The sequence below is a fragment of the Eretmochelys imbricata genome, chromosome 17, assembly GCF_965152235.1.
Source record: "Eretmochelys imbricata isolate rEreImb1 chromosome 17, rEreImb1.hap1, whole genome shotgun sequence".
NCBI lineage: Eukaryota > Metazoa > Chordata > Testudines > Cheloniidae > Eretmochelys > Eretmochelys imbricata.
This window is the reverse complement of record NC_135588.1, coordinates 8,712,501-8,734,979: the sequence shown is the minus strand read 5'-3', so window position 1 is coordinate 8,734,979 and position 22,479 is coordinate 8,712,501. Positions and strand designations below refer to the sequence as shown.

General features: G+C 40.1%; 1 protein-coding gene across 5 annotated transcripts in view; it reads left to right on the top strand.

The window, feature by feature from the left end:
• MSI2 (musashi RNA binding protein 2) overlaps positions 1-22,479 on the top strand; it is a 379,996-nt gene that overhangs the window by 353,805 nt on the left and 3,712 nt on the right. For 2 of the 5 annotated variants that reach the window (XM_077836436.1, XM_077836435.1), the window contains 4 exons: positions 4,564-4,740; positions 15,886-16,094; positions 17,858-17,935; positions 21,540-22,479. The exon at positions 21,540-22,479 is cut by the window's right edge and continues 3,712 nt beyond it. In XM_077836436.1, the coding sequence (XP_077692562.1) occupies positions 4,564-4,740; positions 15,886-16,094; positions 17,858-17,899 (428 nt within the window). In that variant the 3' untranslated portion in view covers positions 17,900-17,935; positions 21,540-22,479. The remainder of the gene's footprint in view (positions 1-4,563; positions 4,741-15,885; positions 16,095-17,857; positions 17,936-21,539) is intronic. The other 3 variants (XM_077836439.1, XM_077836440.1, XM_077836438.1) reach the window with 2 other exon arrangements.

The window sequence follows — 22,479 nt, the reverse complement described above, 5'->3', positions numbered from 1 at the left end:
TAGCTGCTTATTTTACTGTCAAACGCAAGGTTTTAGTGTAAGGCCAGTACAGCTGCAGAGGAGAGACAGCTAGGTCCCACTCTATCTCAAACCCGACCAGCACAGCTCTGATGGTAGAACCCATGTTGGTAGTGACATATGAGGCAGACAGAACAAAGCTTGATTTTCGAAGGACAGGACTGAACTTTCTGACAGAAAAATATCACTGGCTTTCAGTTATGAACTAGGGGACCTGTCTGGTGTGGGGGATCCTGCAGAAGGGTGTTTGCTTTTTAAGCATACTGAGAAGAGGCTGAATAGATTTGCTGCAACTTGTAAATCTCCACCCTAGAGTTGTTGAACGGAATCTATTATATTTGTCAGACTGTTTGCTCTTCCGTCTTATGCATCTTCTGACTGGTTATCTGTGAAATTCTGGGTATAATGTTGTGACCCTCCAGCATACCTGTATGTAGAATCATAGATTGTCAGGGTTGGAAGGGACCTCAGGAGGTCATCTCGTCCAACCCCCTGCTCAAAGCAGGACCAATCCTCAATTTTTGCCCCAGATCCCTAAATAGCCCCCTCAAGGACTGAACTCACAACCTTGGGTTTAGGAGGCTAATGCTCAAACCACTGAGCTATCCCTCAGTAGCAATCTTGTTATCCTCAGGAGATTCTCTGGTTTAATTGTTGATCTTAATTTGAAATTTCATAGAGTTTAAGCCCAGAAGTGACTATTAGATGATCTAGTCTAACCTCTTATGTATCACAGACTATTAATTTTTACCCAGGTACCCATATATTTAAGCCCAGAGACTTTAGTTTGATCAAAACATTTCAGTCCTCAGGAAACATGCCCCAGGAAGGGACCAAAGTGTCTGGCAGCAGTTGGTCGTTGACAGAAAGCGATATTCCGTGTGTGAAATACACACCGAAAGATTTAGAGCTTCTGGGGCCTAATCATAAAAGAGCATACTGTACCTAGCAGCAGAGCTATATAAGGCTGTTGATATGTAGCAAATGGATTTGGAAGAGGCTGGACTTGGTAGCAATGAGATGTATGCTACTGCAGCAAGTAAGAGAAGCAGTATATTCTAATGGATCTGAATACAGGACTAAGAGCCAGGAGTGTCTGCAGACTGTTTCAGGTTCTGCCACAGACTTGCCCATGTGGCCTTGGCTAGTCACTTAGAGGTATGTAGCACCTCTGAAAACCAGGCTTTCTCTCCCATGAGCATAAATGGGAGTTCAGTGCACAGCACCTCTGTAAATCAGGTCATTAGCCTCTCTTTACTCACCTGTAAAATGGGGATAATAATACACCAAAATCGTGGGGACCAATTAGTTCATGTTTGTACAGGGCTCTGAAGATGCAGAATGATAATAGTATAATCCAATATTGTAGCTGCATTTTTAAACGGTCTGGATAATGTTATGATCAGCAGTAACCTCTGCAGTCATGCATGCTGAGTGATAATCAAATCTCATGCTTCAGAACATTATTTGATTTCCAGAGGGGTCAGGAAGGAGATCTCTGCCCCACCCCTAGCTTAACCAGTATTAATCAGCTTAATCAGCCAGGTGTATGACATTTTCCTTTCACCTTCCTCTGAAGCGTTTGCATATTGGCCACTGACAGAGACAGCATACCAGCTGCGAATGACTGATCTACTCTGCTTCAGCAAATTCTGTTTCCATATATTGCGATATCTGATGTGTTAGGGGAAGGCAAAAAGATCTCTGAACGCAAATGGCTGCTTGTGGTCATCTCATGTCCTGACGCGTGAGATCTGCTTACCTTTTACTTTAGCATCTGTAACTACAAACAATGTGTAACATTAACCAGCTCCTTTTAAAATCCAGGTACAGCACTTGACTCTCAAACCCTCCTAGCTCTTTACACCTTGAAAGCACTGTGTAAATAGTAATGAATGGAAGCTACCCTTTGTGAACGAGGAGTCGTCTCTCTCCTCCCATCTCTATAACACTATAACGCCTGGAGCTAGTGGGGATATTAACCTATGTATGTATATGTGAGTGTGTAGGTGTGCACACATGCTGTCTGAAGTGACTAATGGTTTTGGGTGCCTGGCTTGAGAGACCTTAAAGGAGCATGATTTTCAGAGGGCAAGTGCTCAGCACTTTCATGGTCTGTCTATTTGGGCAATTAAAAAAGGAGGCACCCAAAATCATTAGTCACATTTCAAAACGTAGGCTGTGTATGTATATCCCTCTATCCGAGCCGTCTGTACAAGCACCTAAGAAAACCAGAGCGGGAGCTCAGTGAAAATGAAAATGCTCATGGAAACCCCCAATTCAAATGCCCCCAAAACTTTGGGAAAGTTTCCCTCCAGAACCCAGTTTTGTAGGTTGGGCCCTGGCCTCAAAACATAAACACATTCAATATGTTATGCTAAAAAACTGATAGTCAACCAACATCATCTTCAAATGGTTGCCACTTGTCTCCAGGAATGTGATGGTTGAGCGTTGTTCCGTGAGTTTTCCCCTCCATTTTGTTTGTGTCCCTCTCCGCATGTCTCAGAGCTCCTTATTGAATGCCATCTCCCTGATGTGTATTACCCTGCGCTGCTCCGCTATCCACTTTTATCTGTATCGGTAGCGTTAAATGTTATATCATTTATTCCTTTGAGGGGAAGATGTTTTTGCAGCATGTTATATGAATTTTTCACTTGTCTTAATGACAGTTGTATTGAAAACTTCCTGCTGCTTTCAAGCACGTGCAGTTATGATCATAAACACTGATGATGGAAACGTCTGCCAAATCATGCGTGGCTGTTTATGATAGGAGAGGGGAGAGAGTCCTCCCGAAATTAGCGCACTATATCAACAAGTTGTCAGGGAGCATGGACATGCAGAAAGCAACCTCCAGGGTTAATAGGATAAAGCAAGAGTGGAGAGGAGCTAGGAAGAAGGAAAGTTGATTGGTAATGACAGGCGTTGGGTGAGAGTGAACCACTGGAAAAATGCTTGGCATGAAATCAGAAGGAAATTTCAGCCGAGGAGGAACTATTTTATAGAGAGGTGCAGGGAGGAAGTGGAGGAAGGAAGTAATTTCGCTCTGTTTAATTCTTATCCCAGCTGCCCACACCTTTTCATTCTCAGCATGAAAGCTATTTGCTGCTTTTCCACATACTCTTGCTTTGCTTTACTCTGCTTTACTCCTGGAGCCAGCCTTTAATTAGCCAACACAGCAGACCAAGGGCATGTCTCTACTACAGTCAGGAGGCATTTCTGCAGCGTTTGTAGATGTACCCAAGCAAGTTTTCATCTAGCTTGATCTAATATGATCTAGTACGTACCCAGGGTTCTGGGCAGGCAGGGCTAGCCCCTGCAGTTCCATGGCACTCAAGCTGGCTTTGATCCAGCTATCACATCTCCAGACTGCAGTGTAGGCATACCCTGATACCGAGGGGCCTCTTTTGCTCGGCAGCTGACAAGACAGTAGATGTTAAATTTAATGTAAATTCTTTCTTTTCCTGTTGTTCCCCCCTGCTACATTCTCTTCTCCTCAGTTACTGTAACCACAAGCTCAGGCCTGCTTTTGTTTTTAGTTTGAAACCAATTGTAATTGTGGAAGAGCAGCAGGTTTGCAGGTGTTCAGAACATTTTCTTCTCGTGGCAGCTTGTGCTGTGTAATGCAAAGAGGAAACAATCATTTCCTCTTGTTAATTTTTTTTATTACTATTATTTTTAAAAAGTCTCAAATCTGCTGTGCTTGAAGGAAGAAACTTGTAGCCTGATTTGTAAAATTTATGCAGGAGATGTTTACACAGGAATATTTCATTATTTCGTTATTTCTTTAAATTTAAGTCACTCTCTGCTCCTAATGTGGTACTCTAGATAACAGTTATAAGCTTTCTGAAGAGCACATCTATTAAAATGAGACTGGTGCTGATTGTTTATGGGACAGATTCTGCTCTCAGCTATGTCAGTGTCAACTCCACTGACATGAACAGTTACGCTGGATTTACATTGGTGTAACCGAGAGCATAGTCTTGCTCTGATTGTGCGTCATGAGATGAAAAAGAAGTGTGTAGATATTAGTGCATTGTTCAGGATAGATGGATGCATGCTTCGGGGAGTATGTGTTCATACACACATACAAATGCGCACACACAGTATACAGATTCATATACACATATATTTCTAATGGGAGGGAGTGGAAGCTTACATGGATAAATTATAGCTAAGGTAGCTCCAGTTGGCTCACTTCTGCGTTCAGCTATTCCTCTCGATATGAAATGTATTTCTTACTGTAATAACTGGGACACTATATTTCATTCTAATGTATTGTGGAAGAGGAAGTCCAGTAATTCATCTGGTGGCTTCTCTAAAACTAGAAGTTTTCTTGCCACTGCATACACTGACTAGAATAAGTAGCCTTGATTTCCTCTAATCAAATTTTGCACAATTCTTCAAATTTCAGCTTTTACTTTTCAATTTCTCATATTTGTAACTGTAAAAAAAAAAAAAAAAAGCAAAAGCACAGTATTTAACATTGAAAAGACTAATATAAGAAAGAATCCAGTATCCACAATGATAGAGTCACTGTATCTCCAGGGATCCCCGATTATGGTTTCTATTCTTCGCCCGGTGACCAACGGGCCCCGTTATCGTACGCGGACTATGGTTCCATGGGGCCTCGAGTGGCTCAGATGCTTCGTAGTGAGCACGCTGCTTCAGCGAGTAACTCCCCCCTCCACCACCTTCCCAGCCCGGATCAGTTTAAGAGCCCAGGTTTGTATAGCATTTCATTCATTTGGGGGAAACAAAAGATTCTATACATCACCTATTTAGTGGTGCACAAAAGCAGGCCTGCATGTCAGTTCATGGTTGGCTATGGAACTTCACTTGAGCCCTTTACTTGATTCCAGTTTTTGATTGACTTTGCTTTAACGCTTAAGGTCAGGGTCAGGAATACCTGCTCTTTGAGGACCTGATCCAAAACCCATTGGAGTCCATGAGGTGTATATATATAGTCTTTTCAGTGACTTCAGTGGGCTTTAGATCAGGCCCTTAGTTAATTTATCCTTGAGAGTTGAAATGTAAGGGTTTAACTCAGTTTGGGTGCCTTTTATTGCTTCTCATAAATTTTTAACTCCAGTTTTTAATTAAGCGAGTTTCTCAACTGCGTGCGGAAAATGTATTTTTACCTAACGTTAAATGTAAATAATATGTCCAGAGAAATAGCTATATCTATATCATGTTTGTTTTATACCTGTGTAAATATCTCACCTTGTTTGTTTCCTTTGAAATACTATGCACTTTAATGGTGCTTAAGAGTGTATTTTGTCATCAGGTGTAATTTATTTCTACAGTACCCAAAAGCCTTAACTGGATTGATCTTAATTCCTGTATCATGCACATTTTCCATGTAGGACAATAATCTTATGGCTAAATCTTTTAGTTCTTCTTCATGTGATGGTCCCTACCTGGGTACGAATACACACCATGCATCTGACTCTGGAATTTTTTAACAAGCAGTGTCCACTGGTCCATACGTGTGCCATAGCACTCCTCATGCTCTGAACTGAGGATGAATCAAGGGTGGTGTGGACCAATGCCTCTCTGGTGCGACTTTCTAAGTGGCTCTCTGGCTGTATTATCCTTTGTTACCAGCTAGCTCACGTTCATCCCCTTTAGGGGGTGAGGGCACATTCCACCACAGGGAAAGCTGCTTCAGCTGCATCTCTGAGAGACTTCCCCTACTAGAGACGTGTAGGGCAGCTACTTGGAGCTGTCTGCATACCTTCATGAGACATTACGCTCTGGTCCAGGCATCCACCGCAGATCCAGCTTTGGGGACAGCAGTACTACAGTCAGTTTTCACTTCTATGTCCTTGCACCCACCTCCTGTTTGATTACTGCTTGCTAATATCCCATGTGTGGGATACACAGAGAGACCATCTCTTGAAGAAGACATGGAGGTTACTTACCTGTAATTGAAGGTTCTTTGAGATGGGTGATCCCTATATGTATTCCACTACTTGCCCTCTGTCCCCTTTGCTGTGGATTGTTTGGACTGCAGTAAGAATGGGAAACGAGAGAGGTCTTGGTCTGCCTCACGGCACGTGAGTGGGCTAATGGACTATGCTTTTAAAAAGAATTCCCCACTCAGGCGCGTGGTGTACATGTGTACCCACATGTGAAATTCAGATAGGGACCACACATCACAAAGAACCTCCACTTACAGGTAAGTAACCCCAATATTTCCCCCTCCCACTTCTTTGTATGAATTGAATTTGGATGAGCTGAGTTGAGTCGGGTGGCATTTATTTGCCCAACTTGGTCATGTTTTAACTAATGCCCTTTCCGTTCCCTCCCAGAGAGGCATTCTGAATCCCCCTTAGAGTAATGCACCATATGCTAAGGCAAATGTCATAATGAGTCATGACTTAGAAATTTCTCAACACTTTATCGAAAAAGAGTTTATCTTTCAGTGGTGACCTTTCTTGTCCAACACTGGATTAATTTGCGAGCAGGCTCTGTGTTAACATGGCAGTTCATAGGACAAAGCACCAGATAAGCTAGCCTCAGCTTTCTCCCTGTCATTGCTCCCAGCAGAATATTTTGTAGCATTATGAGTCTCCACCTTCTTAGTATGTCTTGAACTGCTAGGATTATTATGTGAGCTCCCACTATTGGCTCCTTCATGTAAATCAGGTGTTGGGAGAACCACACTTTGAAAAGTATGTTACATGCACATTAAGAGTTGGTTAAAAAAGCTTCTTTAAAGGGGAACAAGGATGATGTAATGGTAAAATCCTATTCATAAGAAAAACTGTCCTGAAGTTATTGGAGTTTTTAAAATTTTCCTACATTATTATTTCAGTAAAAAGACTAGTTTCTATGGATATTCATGCAGGAATGTGGAAATCATTGAGGATACATCAGGAGGGAATGTAATGATGATGAATTTGTATTTCTGTAGCACCAAATGCATCCTAGGGAGCTTTGGAGCTTTAGCTCCATGAATTGTACAATAAACTGTGCAGTTGTACAGTGCACAGGGATGAATCGCAGGAGTGTAGCTACCTCTGGTGAAAAGTGGCCACTGTTTAACAGTGCCTGGCAAGACTCCCCAATAACTGAGTACAAGAAGTGAAGCATGCTATATTCCAGCAGTTCTCAACCAGGGGTCCAGGGTCCACTGGGGGGCCACGAGCAGGTTTCAGGAGGTCCCCAAGGAGGGCCAGTGTTAGACTCCCTGGGGCCCAGAGCAGAAAGCTGAAGCCCCACCACACGGCACTGAAGCCCAAGACCCCAAGCCTTGTCACCCGGGCTGAAGCTGATCAACTTAGATTTGCAGGTCCCCAGTGGCATGGGGCCATAGGAAGTTGCCCTGCTTGCTTAACACAAGGGCCCTCTTAACGCCGGCCCTGGCTTTTATATGCAGAAAAACAATTGTTGTGGAACAAGTGAGGCCTGGAGTTTTTATAGCATGTGGGGCGGCTCAGAAAGAAAAAGGTTAATAACCTCTGCTGATTTAAACTGAAATGAGCATGTCCACACAGGGGTGTGAACCAGTTTATCCACATCAGCTTAAAATCACACCTGTAGCTAAACCAGGACAACTCTGCATGCCGACAAGATCTAAGAACCAGGGGTCTTACAAACTAACCTCACAACTTGGGAGTTGGATGCTTGCAAGTCCCATAATTTTTGTAGCTGTTTTTTTTCATGTGGTTCTGGTGGGTCCTTTGTGTAACCTGGGGTTGACAGACCCAGATCTGTTCTGAGTACTAGCTTATGCCCAGACTGGATGTGATTGTGTAATATTGCTGTTTCCAAGAGTGAAATTTGAAACAGATGTTTTGTGCTTTGTGGTTTCCCAATGGAGACTCATTTGAGAGCTGTACAGAGCTTAGCAGGCTGCCTTTGACAGAAAGTTAGTTCCACTGTTTAATAAAACCAGAGATTACGTTGTCTCTTACCAATAGGTTCTTCCCATCCCCTTCTCAGTCATCAACCCCTACAACCTCAATTTAAAAGCAGCCCCCAAATAGTCATCAATCACTTTTTGTTCAAGCTTTTCTGGTTGTTTGTTTGTTTGAAAAATATTGTTTTACCTTTACTTCATAAAAGTTCATGATCACAAAATTGAACTGGCTTATTCCAGGGCTTCCTGGTACATTACAGACCTACAGATCATTTTTAATACCCAGTCATATTTCAGCGACATCCAGCCCTTTCCTTATAATTGCACTGTGATAGAAAAAGTCAACAAATACAAATAATAAATACCAACAGTCACAATTAAACAGGAAAACTACAAGAGGAAGGATGGCTTTGTGATTAAGACACTTAGTATGAGACCTGGGATCAATTCCCAGCTCTGTCACAGACTCCCTATATGAATTTGGGCAAGTCACTTAATCTTTCTGTGCCTCAGTTCCCAATCTGTAAAATGGGGATAATAATTCTGATTGCCTGTTTGATCGAGTTAGACTGTAATCTCTTCCTGTATCTATAGAGTGCATTGCACAATGGACCCTGATTCTTGCTTGGAGTCTCTGGGGACTAGTGTAATACAAATCATCATTAAAAATAGTGTCCCTAATGCAGGTTCCTCAGCTCCTGATGTGAGAACTCATACGTTATTATCATTTTAATTTTTGCATCCTTTTTCCTTTCTCCTTTTCCATCACGGAGGCTTTGCCACCTTTCTGGGGGGTGTTACTCATATTGGGACTTTGTTGTCTTGTCTACTCCAATATTCCTCTCAATCCGGTCCCCATGATACATTCTCCATCCCTCTTAGCTCCCTTGAGATACTGATGCGCTGACCCTTCTGCTCCGCTGACAGAGAAGCGTTGCTTTCCCTTTGCAAATAGCATGTGGGGGTAGAATTTCCCAAGTCAGCCTGACCTCTGCTCTGTCGTAGTAGGACCATGAATACTGAAAGTGCTGCAGAGGGAGCATGTTCGGCCTGTTAGCACCCATCCCGTTGAGCAACTAAGAAGCAGAGCTGACAGGGTTCTGGAGGAAGTCTGGAGAAGGGCAGCTACTGTGTAGGATGTCATGGATGGGTATGTGGATTGGAGGAGGGAAAGGATAGTGTCAAGTTAGTCTTTCCTTTTGCACTGGGCCTAGACTGAAAATAACCACCGTCAGCATGCGCCTCGTAAGACAGGAGGTAAAAAAAATTTTGCCCTGCCCCCTGTAGGCTGCACAGTGAATTGGTGCCAAATTCAGCCAACAGGCAAAACTTCAAGTACAGGTGAAAATTAACTAGACACGGTGAATGATCAGAGCACAGCCAGATGGGCTGTAACAAGACACACAGCTAAGTCAAAGCACATATTGAACAAACAATCTCTGTTTCCCGTTCTCTGCCACATCTGATGGATCCTGCCCCTCGATTACAGCTGCTCTAGGCACTGGACCATCTGACCCTCAGGGTAAGATACCACTGGCAAGAAGTGGCTGGATCTGAGGAAATCTAGAAGATCCTCATGGTTGTATTCTGAGGACCCCTGGGTTGTGGTGCGATATGAACCACAGATGCATACAATCTTTCCCACATCTCTCTTGACCCTACTCTGGTACAGTATCTGCTGGTAAAGACTGGGACCACAAATTCTGCGTATGAGAAACTGGAAGGTTTGAGTTATTAGGCTGAAGTTCTACTGCGGTGAAATGTTCTGTGCAGAATGGTTTCATGATGTGCAATAGGTTAGTAAATTGGACCCAAACTTTTTAAGACGTGGAAAATGTGGGGCCTGATCAACAAGACTTCACAAGTACAATAAAATCCCTAGCAGTGGAGGAAGTTAACTGTGCCTGCCCATGTTTAGTGCTGAGTCATCAGACAGTGATTTTGTGCTGAGCTAAGTAGAGACTTGCATCAGCTGGTTGGTGCCTTGGGTGGAGGAGGAAAATGGATAACACCTAATTCTTGATCTCCATGGACTTACAGCCAAAAATGATATCGGAAAACAATAGTCCCCTACCTTTAGGTCAGCAAAACTCGCTTCCAACTCTTCTCTCCCGTAACCTGGACCTGATTCTGCCTACAGGGTATAATTCCGAGCAGAGTCTGTCTCCTTTTCTTTTCAGATTGGAACTCCATTGAAAGATGTGGCTCTTAAACGCTCTCTGGTTTCCCTAAACTAAAACCAGAAGTACCTCTGACCAGCTTTCACTTTTCCCTGTGGTTGAGGTGACAATTGGAAACTTTTAAATAAAAATATGGCCCCAAAACACCTCACTGTATTTTCTGGCATGAAACAATTTCAAGTTTTTTGGCTTTTTCTTTTAAAATCTGAGTTCACTTATTCACAGGTTTATATTAGACAAGATTTTTTTAAAGTGCTGTATATCTTAACAAAACACATCACTTTTTTCAGATCAGAGAAGTCAGTCACGGTCATTGCTGTTGTTTCAAATCTGCCTTAAAACTAGCTCTAGATCCAGCTGAATTTGGGTACTAATATTTCAAGAAGGCAGATATTTAGCAGCTCATCATGGGTGAGTGAATCCTTAAAATATGGCTTTTTGCAAAGTGTTTAGTCTTCTAGCAATTATGAGAGTTTTCCTATTTCCTTTATTGGGTCTAGAGCGAAGTGTCAGCTCTATAAAAGCTTCCAGACACTTCTATAAAATTTCTACAACCAGCTATTTTGCAGGCCAAGCTCACATAGGAACCTGAACATTCTATACCCAGATAGTACATTTACCAGATAATGGATCAGTGGGCACATTTTTCTTGTAGTCAGTTCTGTGGTCTGTGTGTAGTGTTAATTTTCTATCCACTGAATATCAAGTTATCTTGTTCTTGTATTACATACCCGCAATCAGAAGGATAGTTGAATAAATAGTTGCCATCAACTTCTTGGATGTATGAAAACCAACATTCCCAGTGTTTTTAATGGAGATGGGGGGAGATGAGTCTCGCTTTTAGAAATCTGTTTGGTGGCTTTTAGTTTTCTCTCTTCCTTTCAGGAAACCACTAAAGCAAGGGTTTTCTTGTCATCCACCTATAAGTTTTGCGGTTGCAAATTGAATGATTTTACCCTGGATGCTGTCGTGTAAGCATATATTATTGGTTGTGGGGTTACAGCCACTTATCGCTAAATGATTTGTGCTACTATTAGCAGCGTATTGGCATCAGTCAGCAACTCCAGTGAACGTGGGAAATCTGCCTTTGAGATCTTTTGTGTTCCCATTTTATCTCCCATGCAGGATGGTAAATACCTAAGTGATACTCATATTCCATCCCCTCTTCGCCTTGCTCTGTGCATAGTAAAGTCCTTTTCTAGTATTGTTATTTTTAGTTATATTTGCACAGAACAACTTCATTTCTCAATCTCAGGGTTACATTTTGCACAGGGCAGTGCACTGAAATGGGGTTTTCATTCATGACGATAAACAGAGCTGCTCTTTTGTGGAATTCACTACAAATGGCATGCCACTGTACGTTATGATTATTTTATTTTAACAAGGGGAATTTGTTTCCATCTAACTCACATTCCAGAGCTCCCTCAGTTTGATCCCAGGGAGAACAAATGAGTGTCCTTAGCTCTATTCCACTTTTAATTTACCACAATGGGTACCAAAAGACAACCTCAATATAATCCATCAGCGTTAGGGAGTTATCTAAGGAGAAGTCTCTGCTTGAGATGGCTTGCCATTCTTACTGTCCCAAAAGATCTGTCCCATACCCTCAGCTGTGTAAATCAATATTGCTCCACTGAAAGTAATGGAGTGTTTCTGATTTCCACTAGCTGAGGATCTAGCCCATATTGCTGCTCCTGTTAGACTTGAGGTGGTGTTTTATGAGGCTTACACAGTTGCTTCTTCAGTAAACACTGGATATATGCTAGGTTTCAGAGTAGCAGCCGTGTTAGTCTGTATCCCCAAAAAGAAAAGGAGTACATGTGGCACCTTAGAGACTAACCAATTTATTAGAGCATAAGCTTTTGTGAGCTACAGCTCACTTCATCGGATGCATTCAGTGAGCTGTAGCTCACGAAAGCTTATGCTCTAATAAATTTGTTAGTCTCTAAGGTGCCACACGTACTCCTTTTCTTTTTGTGGATATATGCTGTAAGCATCAGTATCCAGATCTGCCAGCTCCGCCTCCTCAATACTTCATCCTTTCAAATATATTTTAAGTAAGCAAAAATATTTGAAGCTTTGAAATGTGTTTCTCCTACTCCCCTACACATGCAGCACAGCATTAGACGGATATGTGATTTCTTCTGTTGGGAGGTCTCTATTCTGCACATGTAGAAAGCTAGATGCTCTGATCTGGTCATTTCCATTTCTAGCTTCTCTCATCTTATGGATTTTGACACAGCTGTAGAGCAGAACAGCCATGCTAGAATACTGCACAACTCTCTAGAAACTGGTCGTTGTTGGTGTAATTTTATCATTGTATCTTGAAATTAATATTGAAAACAGAGGGACCTGTTCAGCCCAGGTGTCACCTCCATTGACTTCAGTGAGTTACATTAGGGAGAAATTTGGCCTATTTTGTGAATATTTTTTGTTTTTGTTTGTTTTTAATTAAACCCTTGGCATATTTGTATAATCTGCCCTGTGTTCTCTGGGGATTGCTACTTCTTCTTGACATTGTTATGACCTTGGGTTTTCCCAGCAAATCGTGTTCTGAAATGGAGTCTTCAGAATTACCTTTATTTAGAAGAGCTGGCCAATGCAGTAACACACCATCACACAGAGTGTATCTATTGTCCACATCATGAAGACACATTACAGTCAAAACCTGTACCGCTAGTCAGACTGTGGTGTCTTTCATAATAATAGACACTTTGTAAACCCTTTCCTCCCCTACACACATGCATATGTTTCAGTATGAGAATTAAAAGCAAGTGACAGAAATGACAGTACAATTGTTTGTGTCATTGATGCCAGTGCTAGGATGGAACAAGACTGGGAACTCTCTTAAAACTCAGCAGTGTTATTTTTTAAGGTTCGCCACTAGCCCACTCTTGTGACCTTTGGCTGATGGTTGGACTGTTTGGGGTTATTTGTTTATCTACCCTGCAGACGGTTAATTTTTTCCTTCTGGCATAGTTTGTTTCTAAGGAATGTGTGTCCTTATGTCCTCCTCCGTAAAGGCCCTGTCCCCATTCTTTGCAAATCAGCATGAAGGAAATTTAAAATGGTTTCTTTCCCTCCCGTGGATCTGTTAGAGGCCCATGGATTTGCTCAACTGGGCAAACCAAGTTTTCTGTGTGACTTGGCAGGAAAACCTGTATCCATTTAATTGAACCAGAAAAAAGAGTGTGCTAGAGCAAGATAATAAAGGGCTTTTGAATATCTCAGCTGGATATTTTTCTTCCTGAGTGAGAAGGCCAAATGTTATCTTGACATTTAATCTTTAATATTAAAAAATTGTGCTTTGTTTGCCAGCGTGTTCCAAAATAATCTGTTTACTCTCTCTTGCCTTATTTCTTTTAACTTGCTGAATTAGATGACCTACTTACTTCCTCCTGTTACCAGTTAAAAAGAGCCACAGTGCACAATTTGTTTTGTAAAATGGACTTTCCGACCAGTGCAAAGCCATTGGTTGCCATTTTACTTTTGCTGGTTAATTGATCTAGTTGAGTATTTAACTCTAGTGAAAGATTGCTCAATTCTGAGCCAGTGGCATAATGGGAAATCCTGAATGATCGTGTCTCAATGGACTTAAGACTCCCACAGTGTGGGATGCTGAAGGCTATGTTGGCTGTACCAAATTTGCATATACATTTTTAACATGGAGCGGATCCAAAGCCCATTTTGTTCATTGGAAAGATTCTTAGAGTAGGACTATCATTTTTTCTTGGGTGTCTCTTGACAGAGAAATAGGACTTGCTCACTCTTACATTTCATCGGCAATAAAAACCTGCAATTGATCAGCTCAGTTCTTACCTGAAGATTACAGGGAGAGGGCGACCAGAAGCTGCCACACTTCACTCACCCCCTGTTTAACTCCTAACTTCCTCTCCTTCAGGTAGGATGGAGGATGGAGCTCGGCTGTTCTCAGTGGTGGCAGATGACAGAACGAGGACGAATAGTCTCAAATTGCAGTGGGGGAGGTCTAGGTTGGATATTAGGAAACACTATTTCACTGGGAGGGTAGTGAAGCACTGGAATGGATTACCTAGGGAGGTGGTGGAATGTCCATCCTTAGAGGTTTTTAAGGCCTGTCTTGACAAAACCCTGGCTGGGATGATTTAGTTGGTGTTGGTCCTGCTTTGAGCAGGGGGTTGGACTAGATGACCTCCTGACGTCTCTTCCAACCCTAATCTTCTATGATTCTATGATAGTCTGCAGGAGACTCAGTCAAAAGAGAGAGGCCAAAACCCTAAAGCTGTGTAGCCTTGAACTTCAGGGAAATACAAAACTTTGTAGCCTGGACCGGTTTCTAATAGCTACTTTATACTAATAATTCAGAGATAATGAAAGGTTGGGTATGACTGTGCAATGTTTAATTTCACTTTTAGGTCTGTCTGTCTCTCTATAACTAGGTGGAACAGCCTGTGCAATTAAATTTGAGAAGGACAGGTCTCTTCAGGTCATGGTGTGGATTCCATCTGCTATATTTAGGATTTTTTAAAAAGGTGTTTAAATACCCGCCTCTTCAGAATTGATAACTCAAACCTCACTAGCTGTTACAAATAGAATTATAACTAAGGTTTATTTAATTGAGGCCTTGTCAGACTACATATCTTTTTGATTTATTTGTCCTTTCACTGTGCTTATTTATTTGCAAGCCATCTTGTTCAGTCTAGTCTAATTAAGTGAGGGAAACTGAAACCAACTGTGAGCAGTTTAAAATACATGTGTGTATATATACACTAACTTTATCTGGCTTTCAAGGGGATGCTATGAGAATAGGTGGGCTTTATGGTGCATACAGGCATGTTTCTATGCAATTCTGTAAGGACCTTGGAAGTAACATAGCTTGCTGCAAGATAAACCTATTTCCATTTGAGTCTTCCTAGCCTGCTAACATTTCTCTTTGCATTCAAGTCTTTTACTCATAAATTTTACATTCCAGAGTGATTGTGAGAAATGCCAAAATCTGATCATCTAACATGCTTAAAGATCCAAATTTATCCATTAGCATCTTTTTCCGACTTCAAAAAATTAAATTTCTTTTACTTCCCCTTAAGGAGGTGAGTGCCATAGATCCTATGGAATTCTTTTTTGGTTTTGATCTTCACTTACTTATTTTGTGCAGTTTTGGAGACAGAGGGAGGTCCTTGCTCTCCAAATCTAAGGAACAAAAAAAAATCTCCCTCATAACAATTAAAAAGAAAAGTTACTCCAAAATGTTCCATTCCATATCATTTTTTTTAACAAACCAAACCTTTTAGACATTGAAATCTTTATGTAACTTACAGATAAAAGGGTGGGGGAGGGGGAGGTTTGGTAAAGTTTTGAATGGATCCAAAAATGATTTTAATAGATGTGATTTGCTTTATTTGCTGTCAACATTTTAATATCAATATTAACACAATGTGTAGTCTAAAACTAGTTCCTTTGTAGTTTGCATGGGATGTGAATGCTGTCTCGACGTGCCCAGATCTAGAAAACTTGTTACTACTGCATGAGCATCAAATCAGATGTTGAAAAATATCTATATAGTATGTGATAATTTGGTGAAAATGAGCACCTACAGTCTCTGGTTGCAGTAGTGTGTTGAATGATTGTTTTTATATATATATATATCTCTATCTATATATATTTGGAGCTCCAAGCTTCTTAGTAGTATGGGCTGACTATTATTCAGTACTTGCTCTCCTATCGCATGGCCTTGGTTAAGTGTTAGAAGTTGGGCCTAGGCTGTTTATTCTAGTGTTTGGCTTTATAATAACTCTGCATGCTAGGCTTCTGGCCTCATACCCAGCTTTATTCTCTGCACACCAGTCTTGAATAGCTACAGTGCTCAACCGAATTTTGGCGCACCCGCTTCCCCGGCAGGCTCCAATCCAGCCCGGCCAGGAGGATTTCCAGGGGCTAACAGCCCAGGTCCAGTCGCAGACCTCTACGGTACAGCCAGTCAGGACTCCGGTGTTGGTAATTACATAAGTGCTGCCAGCCCTCAGCCAGGCTCTGGCTTTGGCCATGGAATCGCTGTAAGTAACCGTTTCTTTCCCTTCTCCACTTGGGTAATTTGAATTTAGTTCAGGAATCTTTTGTAGAGATTTTTTTTTTAATTAAAAATGGACTGTGCCGTGCACTGCTCATGTAGCCTTTTACCATTTGGTGATACTGTTCTATCTAACTTGCTCAATTTACTCATAGACTTGTTTCAAAACGGCACACTCCACGGCCCTGGCACTTGAATTATAAGCGAAATTGAAAAGGCTTGTGTGACCCCCTACTCCTCTTTTAGAGATTTGACATACTTTAAACTGTAATATTTTAAAAAATGCTTAAAATTTCTGTTCATTTTAAATTTAAGTCTCTCTCTTTCTGTAGAAGAAATATTTTAGGCTGAGGCACCGAACGGCATATAATGCCCCAATTCTTTATCTCTATTGAAGAGAAAGTGGGCCTTTGCTTTAGCATCTCCAGTTCTGCAAACATGCATGTCCTTAATTTAAAACAGGTGAATAGTCCTACTCATGTCCATAGGACTATTTACATGCTTAACGTTAAGTACGTTCACAAGTGTTTGCAGAATTGAGGCCTCTGTATGGAATCAAAGAAGGAAAGTTAGCCTGAGATGATGTGTGCTCAACATGTTGATAACTAGTTTATTGCTAACATTTCTTGAAATTGGAAGGTCACAAGTAAGTCTCTACTGTTTTTTTTCTCAAGTCAATGGGAAATATTTTCATGGTTCTACCATCTAACTAATGTAGACAATGGAAATTTACTTAACAAACTTGCATGCTCTTTTTCAGATTGTATTGTTTTACCTCTGTGCGTTAGCATGAATGTGTTTGAATCTGTTTAGTGGCTGTCAGTCTTTGAAATGGGAAATCAGCTCCCCCCTCCCCCCCCCCCTAAAAAAATTGTAAGCAAACAATGAGATTTTTTCATTGTTTGTTTTCCATCTTAGCTGTAGAGAGCCGTTTCAAAAGATTACTCAGAACCAAAGGTGAGAGTAATGTTAATATTTTAGCCAAATTGGTTGGGGGGGAAAATGTGGTGCAGACAAAGCTCCTGAAATTAACGAACGTGGTTTTCATCGTATTTTTGAAATACCTTTTTGCAGCCTTCTAGTTGTGCCCTAATGTTCTGAATTCTTGTTCAATTCCATTCCCATCATAAGGTCACTTACGTATCTTGACAATCTCTTAGGATCAGTTGTGCTATGAAATGTGGATTATTATTATTCTGCCAAGAGCTACGTCAATTTAAACTGCCATCTATCACCACTTACTACACCCCTCGTTTCCACTTTTCGCCTAAAGAAAAAGACCTGTTTGTTCTTGAAAACTTACACACTTTGACCTCTGAATGTCCTGATTGTCAAATAATAATAATAATGCATTTGGCATCCTGTTTTGTCTGTACTGTCATTTTTTAAGAAAGTATTTTCTCTCTGACATGCAGATTGGCAGCCTCTTAATTCCTCCTCTCCCCCCATAACCTTATCGAGAAAATGGGGGTCTTTTTTATTCTTTATTTTTTTAACATTGTCCATTTACTAATCCTAATGTTTAAAAAACCCAAATTTTAGAGGAGGGGGGGTGAAGATTAGTGTCTTGGAAAGGTAAGATTAGAATTCAACACATTAAGTCAGTGGTGACCAGAGAACAGCTTTCTTAAATACATATTCATGCTGGCAACACAGTCTTTCAAGTCCTTTGATAATTACTTGCCAAAAAAATAATAATCTGTTCCCATGTATAGAACACTGATGACCTTAATAATTGTACAATTTTAGGGACCTTTGATTGCAACGGCTTTTACAAATGGATACCATTGAAACGTTACACATGGTTGGTTGCCATCTCACTTTGAGGTATTACAATATATACCATTTGTATTTTATGCTAAGCTAGTATTTCCCATATATATTTTAAATTAAGAAAACACCTTTTGATCTTCACTTTCTTTTTCCCTTGGCCTCTAATCATTCCTTTTTGCAATTGTTTATTTTAAAATCAATCTTGTGGGTTGGAAACTGGAAGAGAATCAGGAGCTAGAACCCAACAAAGTTAGTGTTTTGACATTTATTAAGCTTAGAGTAGTCGCTTGCATTCTTTGAAAGCCAAAGGAATAAATGATGATTCCAGAAGTCTTGGGGGAAACAAATGAAAAAGTGTCAGTGGGCAGCATTGCTGTGAGGATGAGGGATTTGCTATGAATGCAGTTTTCTAAAAATAAGTGAGCACCATTGCTTTATTGCAAAGAAAACCATAATTCATAATTAAGTACTGTACCAAATATTACAGCTATGAGATAACATTGTTACTAGTAACCATAGAACAATTATCTAGATTAAAAAATTAAACCTAAGCAAATTAAATTAAAGGCATTACTTTAGTATTTGGATCACTGCCAGTTTCCTACCCTTTTAACTGAGCTTGAGTTAATTACGTGTTTTTAAAAAATTGTTTGGCCTTTTGGCATATTCATTTTTGCAAATGAATATTCTTATACCTCTAATAGTGTAAATTAAAAAGTCAGTCAATACAAAAGTTATACCTATTAAACCATGTGTTTACCTTTGTAGTTTACATTTTTCTATACGGATACAAAATAAATTTAAATGTCAAATTTTATTTCTATTGATTCTTAGCTAGGAATAAATCTGATCAGTCACATTTTAAATTTCAAATAAATCTATGGAATTAAAATCATAATTACAGAGGGGAGGGGGATTGTTCGAGTACATGTGGAGGGTACTTAATGTGTATATGTACCAATATATGCAAAAAAAAAACAAAAACAACCCTACCTTGAAAAAGAGAACCAACCTCCCACCCCCCCACCCCTTATCCATCAAGCCATGATCACCCCATAAAATGCCCATTGATGCTGGGCTGCATGATTTTTGTATCTAATAGAGATGGTACATTGATCAGTTTATAAATATTACTATGTTATGATCTCCTTTAATGTATGACAAGAAATGGTCATGTGTATCTCCTGCATTTTAGCATAAATGTGTATTTTAAATTTTTAAGAATGTTTCCTAAACTAAACTAATTTGGTCCACAAAATATACATTTTACTCTCCCCATAAAAATTATAAGCTGTTATTTTTGGTGATATTATAGTGTTTGTATACACACACAGTAATTGGTTTATAACGCTTCATTATTATTGTGTCCATATCCTTCATAAAAACAAGCTGTGCACTTCAAAGCATGTTGGGGATTTTAACAAAACAGTAATTTGAACTAATAATGCCGCAAAACAGGAAATGTTAACAAAATTAATATATTGCAATCATCTTAAACCTACCACAGTACATCAAGCTGTAACCATTATTTACTGGCCAGTGTTACAAGTGCAATCATTAATGACTTAAAAACAGAAATAGCTGTTAACACTGCTCATTACTAATTAAAATTGATTGGGTGGGGGGCGTTGTCCCTATGATTAATTTCTCAAGGACTACTGAGTTTGAAATTTGTAATTGTGACAGTGCCTCCCAAAATATACTTCCACTTATCTCACTATGGTTTCCTCTTCCATCTGTGGGCGGGCTCCACTGCTCCAGCTTACAAGGATCTGCTACTATGGTGGTTCTCCACATGCAGAGGACTTTCTCTAAAGCAAAAATCTCATCTTGATACTGAGATGGGATGTGATAGTTTTCAAACAGGGTCTTCAAAAATTACATTACTTCAAATGAATTGTGGTGAATTTCATGTCAAGGTCCAGCCGTTCTGCATACTCTTAAGTGTGCAAGCTTTCAGGTCTGCCAGCATGTCCTTCATCTTCCTCCTGCTGGAATACAACTCAGGCCCCCCTGCTCTGTAGCCACAGGTGTGATTTGCAGCTTGTGCAGACGTACCTCAAGCTAGCTCACTAAAGCGAGGACACTGCAGCACAAACCTGCCTAGTTACGTACTCGCTTGTGCAGCCCATGCTGAAATCCACCTGCTTATTTTTAGCAAGCTCGCTAGAGCAGCGGTTCTCAGCCATTTGCCTACTTTTACAACAGGCTACATAAAAAGCACTAACAAAGTCAGTACAAACTAAAATTTCATACAGACAATGACTTGTTTATACTGCTCTATAGACTAGACACTGAAATGTAAGTACAATATTTATATTCCAATCAATTTATAATATATGGTAAAAATGAGAGAGTTGGCAATTTTTCAGTAAGTGTGTGCTGTGTGATACTTTATGTCTGATTTTGTAAGCAAGTTGTTTTTAAGTGAGGTGAAACTTGGGGGGATGCCAGACAAATCAGACTCCCGAAAGGGGTCCAGTCGTCTGGAAAGGTTGAGAGGCACTGCCCTAGAGTACATCGAGACAAGATGCAAATCACACCCCTTCCTGCACTGTAGATATCGCACCCTCAATTGCAGGGGTGGGTTTTTTATATTTGTCATAATTAAAATAATTTCTGTAGTGAAGTTTAAATAATAATTACTCCCCTCTGTCCCAATCCTGCAAAAATTGACACAGAAGAATAGTCCTGTTGCAGTCAGTTGGATTACTGACATACGTAAGTGTCTGCAGGATCAGTGAGTTAGGTGTTACACATCCACTTATAAAAGTAATCATTACTGTTGAAATGTACCCATTTAAAAGTTACCACCATCTAGCAAGTACTTTAACAGTTTTAGAATATGCATGTTATAAAGCTATGTAAACTCAGAAGTGTGACTGGTGCATAAGGAGATTTTCCAGTACTTCTGATGAATCTAGTAGTATTTTATTGTTCCCAAATATTAGTGAACAAAAAACAAACCAAAACCACCCTGTAAAAGTACAAAAGGAGCTCGTGAAACGAGCACTGAATTTGACACCGAGGTATTTACTTTACCTTTGTAAATGTATTTGAAAAAGATCGATAGCAGAGCAGAATTTAAGCTATGCTTTTCATTCCAGAGTAACCCCATAAACTTCAATTATGTCACTCTGGATTTTCACCAGGTGATTTAGAACAGATTATGGCCCAAAACACAGGTGTTTAAGTACGCTTCTCATTTTGATATTAAAAATTTTGCACAGTTCCCATGCATTGGCCCTTTGCCATGCCTTTTGCCAACATCACCTGCTATTTACATAAACTGAATAGGTCATGTTTAGACTATTTCTGTTCACCTTTTTGTATTTAAGTGATATTACATTTTTTCATATTACATATTATTAATAGTGGGTCTGATACTGAAAGGCACTGAGCTCCCTGTGACTTCAACAAGAGCTACTGGTCCTCATCATATCCCTGGGTCAGGTCTATTATATGTCAAGTTTATACTGCGTGGCACCAATTGCACAAAGTAGATCAAAACAACATACAATGACCTGCACAGGAATTCCACTGAGCTATTTACAAATAGAGGTCCATAATAAACCCCGTGGGAACTCCTCTAGATTTGGGAACTTCTGTTACTCTCAAAAAATGTGGTTATGTGATGTGTTCTTTTTATCCTTTATAGAGTATATCTGGATGTCCAGGCAAGACAGGGCGAAGTTTCTGAATGGTCCCATGTTCAGGTGATGTCATCAGACTTTGAGCACTACATCATCACCAATAACATAAATAAACTGGAGGTGGCACTCTGTGGACTTAGGTTGTTTAAAATCTCTCTCATCATCTCATGAGTCTGCTGTACTATAAAAACAGCTTTTAAAATATGTATATATAATCCATTTCTCTTCTGTTTTATTTTCTTGATGGGTTCCCCCCCTCTTAAATCTGTTTGAATCACATTTTTTCATAGCATTTGACATACGCTCATAGTCATGTAGTTCTAATTTGTGTATCTAGTAACAGCCTAACCATCGTGTAACTGTTTATATTAAGGGGTTTTCTTTTCTTTTCCCTCCTTTTTCCTTTTGTTTTATGTAGTTGTTGCTTAAAGGATGCTGAGATGGTAACATGAGTCTCAGTCTTTTGGTACCAATTCTGAAACTGTAAAAACTTTTCAGGTGGAATTTTAGCACACACTGAATTAGAAGTAGAGCAAGAGCAGCGGGTGGGCTGAAGTCAAGTTTCTCGTTTGCATTGCATGGGAGCTGAGTAGCAGGATCTCTAGCCGTTCTTTTGATTTGTGACATCTTTGTTAACCTAATTATATCTATTTTCGGCAATAAGGTAAGGACTGCAAAATTTTTTGTGTCCTTCTTTTTCTATAAGTGCTTTTTTTGGTTGAAAGAGGTGATATAAGGTTTTTTGAAATTGTGAATTCTGAAAAAAAAAAAAACCAACACTGTAAATACAATTCCATTAACTACATATAAACTACTAAGAAAGAGAAAGAGAAATACAAAATATTTTTGTGATGGAGTCAGTCTAAGGCAGTTTCTCTACTAAATGGAAGAAAAAAAGTTTTAAACGTTTAGATCAACTGCCAGAGCTGGCCCATAAGAGTTAGA